The 8134-nt window shown below is 48.0% G+C and overlaps 1 protein-coding gene across 2 annotated transcripts; it reads left to right on the top strand.

Annotated features, from left to right (window-relative positions):
- The first annotated feature begins 3201 nt into the window (after window positions 1-3201).
- On the top strand, window positions 3202-5464 carry LOC116887069 (popy Class I histocompatibility antigen, A-1 alpha chain-like). 2 transcript variants are annotated; one of them, XM_032888571.1, is made up of 6 exons: window positions 3202-3277; window positions 3525-3794; window positions 3944-4219; window positions 4806-5081; window positions 5207-5314; window positions 5424-5464. In XM_032888571.1, the coding sequence occupies exons 1-6, from the start codon at window positions 3202-3204 to the stop codon at window positions 5462-5464; spliced, it is 1047 nt and encodes a 348-aa protein (XP_032744462.1). The 2 variants fall into 2 exon arrangements, with proteins under 2 accessions (XP_032744462.1, XP_032744461.1); XM_032888570.1 differs by having other exon boundaries at window positions 5397-5464.
- The last annotated feature ends 2670 nt before the right edge of the window (window positions 5465-8134 follow it).

Raw genomic sequence — 8134 nt, 5'->3', positions numbered from 1 at the left:
AGTCCAATACCTTGGGCATAGTGTGAATTTCCCTCAGTATTTTCTTCAATACTTAGGGATGTTTTAGATTCCATAGCCTTTACCCAAGGCTCCATCCTCATGCAATGAGCTGATGATTTCTTTCTTTTCTTTTTTTTTTTTTTTTTTTTTTCAGAGCTGGGGACCCAACCCAGGGCCTTGCGCTTGCTAGGCAAAGCGCTCTACCACTGAGCTAAATCCCCAACCCCTGATGATTTTTTAAACAGAAAAAAACAGGGCATCTTTCTAGAAATCGTTCAGAAAGCTCTTGATGAACGAGACTGTGAAGCCTAGAGATCCAAATGTCAGTTATCTGCAAAATGCCTGCTCTAACTTAGAACAAGAGCTACTTCAGGGCACCCCAAAGCCCAACTCAAAATGCTTTTTGTTTTTGTCCAAATGGGTCCCCCCAAAGAAGCAGTCACGTACATTTTAGGAGCAGCTGGTTGCCACCAGCAATGGAGGCCTAAAACCCATACATTCTCCCTCAGAGACCTTACCTTCCTTTGAAACACTGAACTTAATATTGTCCATACCTTTTTATTTTAAATTTAATTTTAATTTCCTTTTTGCTTATTCACTTTACATCCCACTCACCGCCCCGCTCCCAGCCACCCCCCTCCCACAATCCTTCCCCCATCCCCTTCTCCTCTTAGCATCCCTACCCAACCCAGAGGGGGTTCAAGTCTCTGCAAGGCTAGGTGTTTCCTCTCCTACTGAGGCCAGACAAGGCAGCCCAGCTAGTAGAACATACCCCATGTACACTCAACAGCTTTTGGGATAGCCCCCGCTCCAGTTGTTCAGAGGCCTAGGTCCAGCCTGTGTATGTACTTTGTTGGTGGTTCAGTCTCTAAGAACCCCAAAGGGTCCGGGTTAGTTGACTCTGTTGGTCTTCCTGTGGAGTTCCTATCCCCTCCGGGCCCCATCCATACCTTTGATTGATCTCCAGATTACCCGATTTTTGAGAAACCTTCCAACTGTACCACCACAAAATGGGGTTGCTAAAGATATTGCGGACAACTCTCGGCCTCACAGATGCATCCAATGGTACCTTTTCCTGTGCGGATTAGACCCTCTGTCAGCAACCATGCCCGAAGGCCTCGGTGCACTGACAGCCTGCAGCTCTAGCCCTAGTCTGCCAGCCTCTTTCCTAGGTTCCATGTCTGCCCTGATGCTCTTCCTGAGAGGTTTGACTATTGGAAGCAGGAGATACTTGTGGGAAAGCCAATTATTCTCTTTCCTCTAAGACCACCTTGCAAGAGGCATCGCCACAAAGAAACAATTGAGTTACCCGAAAGTCTTGTGTTGCTTCAAAAGCCTCTTCTATAGATTAAACTAAGTGATGTGGAGATGTCGCACAGAACGACGCGCGGCAACAGGATTCTTCTGCGAACAAGCCTTTACTGTACAGCTCTCTTGAACAGGGACGAGGGACCTCAAGCAACAAGAGCGCTCGCATTATATAGACAGCAGGCTGAGGCTATGCTAATTGTCCTTCAGGGATTGGCGGAGCATGAATTACCTCATTAGCATGGTGCTGCTCCCTCATTAACATATTACCCACCAACTGATGCCAGGTGCAAAGCCTGCGCATGCGCAGTACCGCTGTTCACCACAGGAAGGCGCCCTACATGGAGACAACAGGAATCGTCTGTCAGGGAGGGTGGTAGTGATGGTTATAAGTACAGTTGGATGTGAAGTATAACAGTGCCAAGTTGAGATTGTGGTCTGCTGACACTTATTTATTCAGTATACAGTATTCTGTCTGCATATATGGCCTGTAAGGCCAAAAGGGGGCAGCAGACCTCATTGCAGGTGGTTATGAGCCACCATGTGGTGGCTGGGAATTGAACTCAGGACCTCTGGAAGAGCAGTCAGTGCTCTTAACCGCTGAGCCATCTCTCCAGCCCCCAGAATAGCGATTTTTAAAGCATGTTCTGTGGGGCCCTCAAAGTCACTTAGATGCTTTCATAGGATCTATGACCTCGTAATAGTTTCATAATTCACTTTCCATGTTTGCCGTACCCACTCCTGACAGCTGGCTGATCTGTTGGCATGCTAGCATGACTCTAGGCTGAGGAACCCAATTGCAATTGGGCTTATTAATAGTTGTGTTCTCCAACAGCGATTACTTACAGGATAAAAAGGGTATTTTCGGGGTTGGGGATTTAGCTCAGTGGTAGAGCGCTTGCGAGCTGGGGACCGAACCCAGGGCTTGCAAGCGCAAGGCCCTGGGTTCGGTCCCCAGCGCCGAAAAAAAGAAAAAAAAAAAAAAAAAAAGAAAGAAAAAAAAAAAAAAAAAAAGGGTACTTTCACTTTTTAAATGTCTTTTGTTTTCTGGATTTTGTTTGGTAGAGACAAAGTCTTATGTAGTCTGTGCTGGCTTCGAACTCTGTAACAGGACTGTCTCACCCCGCCCCCACCCCGCCCCCAAGTGCTGAGAATATAGACCTGGATCACTATTTGCTGCTTATCTTGAGTAACAGGCTAAAACAAGACATTTTTATTTCGTGTGTGTGTGTGTGTGTGTGTGTGTGTGTGTGTGTGTGTGTGCGCGCTCACACACACCTGCTTGCCTGTGTGTGCACTGGTTGTTTGCAAGAGCCTAAGGGGGCCAGAAGAGGGAGTTAGACCCAGAAACGGGAGTGGTTCTGTCCATACTCATGATCTCCAGATTATCTGGGTTTGAGGAATTTCATTTACACAGCTACAAAACAAAATTGCCCAATATGGCTGTTGGAATCCCAACCCAGCGCCCATCTTTTGATTTTTTAAATATGATAACTGTGGGCGTATGCAGTCAGCCATATCTCTCTGAGGGCATCACATTTGTAAAAGTGTGCAGACATCCTGTAAACAAAATGTTGAAACACAGCTCCTGGCACCAGGTGCAGGAGGAAGAGGGTGGTAAAATTCCTGGTCTCTGGTGTGACTCTAGTCTGCTCTTCAAGGGATGTATCTGAGCTGACAAGAAAGTGAGGGTTAGGGATTCCTCCTTAAATTGAGTTCCTTTCTCCAGTCTACCATTGGTATCAGTTGTGTGGTCCTTCAGCCTGAACACTCTGCAGGTCTGAATTCTGGAGAAAGCCTTTCAGTCATCATGGTCTCTCCCCACACACCGCAGTGCTGTAAAATCCACAGAGGAACAAAGTCTCAGTCCCTCTAGACCTTATAACACCGAGGATGGGAAGCTCCGTTTTCTCTGTCCTCCTACCATTGCTGCTCAGCCGAGCTTGGGCATTGAACCAGGTCGGCGCAGGTGAGTGCAAGTCTGGAGGGAAGCTGCCTCTGCGAAGGAGAGCGGGGCGAGGGAATGGAGGGGTGGGAGGTAGAGGGGGAGGTGGGGTGGGCAGCACTCAGGAAACCGTGCCGCTGAATCGCCACACCAGACCCTTCCTCTCCTTTCTCCAATCTGTATCCTGAGTCCTGAGCCCTGCTCCCCCTCCTGGCCTCAACACCTCCACAAGTTCTGGAAGAAGGGTTTGTGACTTATTACCTTCCGCCAGGCATCCATTCCTTGCAGTTTTTTGCCACTGCTGTGACCCAGCCTGGTTCGAGGGAGCATTCCTTCATCTTTGTCGGCTTTGTGGACGACACGCAGTTCCTGTGCTACAACAATCAGGGGGAAAGTCAGAGAATGGAGCCGCGCGCTCTGTGGGTAAAGAATATGGGGCCCGGATATTGGGAGCGGCAGACTAGGACGGTCAAGGACATTGCCAAGAATTCTCTAGTGAACTTGCGGGAGGCCATGAGTGTCTACAACCACAGCGAGGATGGTGAGTGACCCCTTCACATCCTTTAAGGACGATCCTGAGTTCCCGGGTCCTCGGCTCCGAGGTTTGGCCCGAGGTTGCAGGACTCACAGGGATCCTGGACCGGGTTTTGTGCACAGTTTTTGGTCCAAATACGACCCGGGCGGGGCCAGGCACTCATGTCTTTCAGTGTGTGTCTGGCTGTGACGTGGGGCCAGATGGACTCTTCCTCCGTGGGCACGAGCAGCACGCATACGACGGCCGCGACTACCTCGCTCTAAACAAAGACCTGCACTCCTGGACCGCAGGTGACACAGCAGCGCAGATCACGCGGCGCAAGTGGGAGGAGGCTGGTGTCGCGGAGCAAAGGCGAACCTACCTGAAGGGCGAGTGTGTGGAGTCGCTCCGCACATACCTGGAGATAGGGAAGGAGACTCTGCTAGGAGCAGGTACGCGGGCCGGCCGCGAGGAATCTCCTCCATCTATCTTTGGGTTGGTGCTCACAGTCTCCCTAGAAGGGAGGAAAGTGGGCTGGGCTAGAAAACTGCTTCTCTTCTTTGCATCTGGAGAGGGAAGAGTGTTCTGGGTTTCCTGATCTAATACTAGACAGATACTCTCCTGACTTTCTCTCAGTTGAGTTGAGACTCTGTCTCAGGAAAGAAGGAGAGACGATCCTGTAACAGCTGCTCCCTTCAGTCTGCAGCCCTTTTGTGAGCCACGGCCTTTCTCAGGCCATGTTCTCTGCTCACACCCAACCTCTTTGGAGTCTTGACTCCAGTAATGCTAAGTCTCTCAGCCCTCACCCAGTCAGAACCTTTCTCCTTTCTCCATTGGGAGTCCCGAAGTTCATCTTGTCTGAGTCATCCTATTTCTAGAGCTTTCCAAGGAGCAGATTATTCCGGATGACTGATTCTAGAATACTGTATGGTGCTTAAATTCCTCAACCACTCATTCTATTTCCAGGATGGCCTATAAACATTGCCACAGTTCAGGGAAGAATCCAAGATTCCCGAATTGTCCAACTCTTTTCCTCAGATCCTCCGAAAGCACATGTGACCCATCACCCCAGCCCTGAAGGTGATGTCACCCTGAGGTGCTGGGCCCTGGGCTTCTACCCTGCTGACATCACCCTGACCTGGCAGCGGGATGGAGAGGACCTGACCCAGGAAATGGAGCTTGTGGAGACGAGACCTGGGGGTGATGGAACCTTCCAGAAGTGGGCAGCTGTGGTGGTGCCTTCTGGGGAGGAGCATAGATACACATGCTGTGTGGAGCATGAGGGACTAACTGAGCCTCTCGTTCTGAAATGGGGTAAGGAGTGGTGTGGACGCAGAGATGATCGTTAGGAAAAGTGGAAGCTCTTCTGGAGACCCTGAGAAGGTCATGGGTAAGAGCTGAGGGCTCACATCTTCTCTTTCTTTCCCTTTCTTTCCCAGAACCTTCTAAGCACACCATCCCCATCATGGGAATCACTGCTGGCCTGGTTTTCCTTGGAGTTGCCTTCACCGGAGCTGTGGTTGCCATAGCGATGAGGAAGCAGAGAGGTAGGGAACGGGTTATATCTGAGGGCCTTTGTCTTACTTTTAGTATAAGATACACACATATATGTGTGCTTATCCAATCTAGGATGTCGTGTTCTAACTCCTTCTAAAGCACATTTGGAAAGAAGTGACAAATACCTCACATGGACGTGACTGAACATGACATCCAGATGGGACAGGTCTCCAAGCTGGAACTTGGAATACGAGAAGAAAGGATCTCCCTTCTCTTATTTCCTGATTCTGCTCTAGGTCTTCCGATGATAATTCCAAAAACCATTCCTGAAGTGCTGAACCCCGGGAATTCTGCTAGGATCCCCCATCCTGCCTCTCTCCCCATCTTTTTCTTCCCACAGACGAAAAAGGATGTGGTTACTCAGTGTATTCTGAGAGTTGACTTTTCCCATTCTGTTTCCATCCCTTGGTCATTTGTTTCACCTCTTGAACTCTGTACTTCAGGGGGATACCCCTCTGAGAGTCTAGAAAGGAAGCAGAGACCATGTCTCTCCACCACCTTCCCAAAAGCATTCCTGCAGCTGAGCACAGCATGAATCCTTGTTGGATGACCACGTGCTGGACTTTACTTCAGCATACAGTGATAAGGGAAGGCTGAAACTGCAGAGAATGTGCTCAGCAAGGGTACATTGCTACAACCAGTTTCCAGGAGCTACAGGGAAACTGCCCGGGCCACAGTGACCCACACCTGTATCCAGCACCGGTGTCCAGTGGCAGGAAGTGCATCCCGTGTGGCACCTGGAGTTGATAGACTTGTACGTTCTCCACCCAGCTGTGAATACTCAAACCTGGTTCCATAATGAAATAACAAAATTACCTTCAACCCTCCATATCACATATAAATTTCCTGTATGCTTAATAAATGACCAGCATTTGAATTCTTTACCTAGAATTCAGTCCCTTTACCTAGAAATCAGTCTAGGGGTTTTTCAGATAGCAAATAGTCAAAGGCTTCCATTACATAATTTACTCCCTAAGTCTTCTGTCTGAAGCTAAACCCCATAGGAGAGAAAAAAAATGTATCTGTCAACATGACAACTTACGACTGATGATGGGAGTCCTTTATTGCTTTCTAAAAGAAAATTAGACATTCCCATTTGAGGTTGTTGTTCACTGTGGGTGACACTCAGATAACTGGTGTCGATGACCACAAATCTTGTTCTAAATGATTTGGGCTCCTTCCCAGACCTAGATGGTTGAGCAGGAAGTCCCAATATTATTCACTCCCTGTCTTGAGAAAGACTTTAAATTTTTTTATTATTATTTATGGGCACGTGTGAACGTATGTATGTGTACTGCCTGCATGAAGGGGCCTTCAGAAGTCAGAAAACTTGTTGGGTCCCCTAGAACTGGAGCTGGAGATGATCATGAGCCACAGTGTAGGTGCTAGGATCTGAACCCAGGTCATCTACAATGGCATCCAGTGCTTCCAACGACTAAGCCACCTCTCCAGCCAGTTATTTTGATAAAGCTTTGCTTGTTTATTTAAGTTTGTGTATGAATGTTTATGTGCAAACACTGTGTGTGTACCATCTCGGGGAGACCAGAAAAAGACATTGGATTCTCTGGAACTGAAGTTACAGGAAGTTGTGAGCCACCATGTCCACCGGGAGGAGTGGAAACTTGGTCCTTGGCAAGATCAACGCATGTTGTTAACTACTCAGCTACCCTCTACCCTTCCCCCATCTTTATTTTGGCAGGGTCTCACACTGTACCCAGGCTGGGCTGGAACTCGCTATGTAGCTGTGGTGGTGAATCTTCATTGTCAGCTTGACTGGATACAGAATCTCCCAAAAAATGTCTGTCAAGTTGTTTCCAGAGAAGATTAACCTGAGGAGGGGAGAGCTGCACTGAACAACTTGGGGGCCCAGATTGAAGACATGGGAGGAAGAGGAGGAAGCCAGATGAGAGCCAGCATTTCCACACTCAGCTCCTGATGCATGGAGATGTGAGTCCAGACGCATGGTCCAACTGCCATGAACTCTGCCATGCCTTTCCTGCCAGAATGGGATAGAACTTCTTAAATCAAAACTCAAATAAATCTTTCTTGCCTTATCAGTTCTTTTAGGTTTTCTTTCATTTGTTTTGTTTTTGTTTTTATATTAATGAGAAAATTGAGTGATATGATAGTTTAAATTGTCTGTTTACTATCATAAATCATCCTACCTCTGCCCGAGTGTTGGTATTACAAGTGTTGGGGACTGCCATCTTCTATAAATTTAGTAGGGGCCTGTGCGTGTATTAGAATTCTATCGGGGAAATCAGGCCTAAGAACTATGGGACACACACAACTAATAAAGGGGTACATCTCCCTTATCAGAGCCCCAGAAAGATGTGGACACCCAGCACTGTAATGCCGTTGGTGCTATACCAGTCTGTCATTTGACCCTCACATGTGCACCAGTGACTGACAGAGAACTCCAGACTGTCCCTGGGACTTCAGCTCAGCTATGTGGGTGTAGCCTATTTTACTATAATTTGCCCATCCTCCTCGAATCTCTCTGAACCTCTGTTCCTTCATCTGTCCATTCCTTTCCCTAATCCTCATCCCATCTTTTTTGCCTCTGTAGCTGGACTCATTTCTCAGTCTTCTGCTCAGTTTTTGACTCTACAGCACCAGCTTCCTCCTGTACACTGTTTGGTTCCCTACTGTGATGGTTTATATATGCTCAGTCCAGGGAGTGGCACTATTAGAAGGTGTGGCCCTGTTGGAGTAAGTGTGTCACTGTGTGTATATACTTTAAGACCCTCATCCTAGCTGCCTGCAAATCAGTATTCTGACAGCAGCCTTCAGATGAAGATGTAGAACTC

Source organism: Rattus rattus, chromosome 18 (genome assembly GCF_011064425.1).
Source record: "Rattus rattus isolate New Zealand chromosome 18, Rrattus_CSIRO_v1, whole genome shotgun sequence".
In the NCBI taxonomy this organism is placed as follows: domain Eukaryota; kingdom Metazoa; phylum Chordata; class Mammalia; order Rodentia; family Muridae; genus Rattus; species Rattus rattus.
This window is presented reverse-complemented; position numbering and strand designations above follow the sequence as displayed.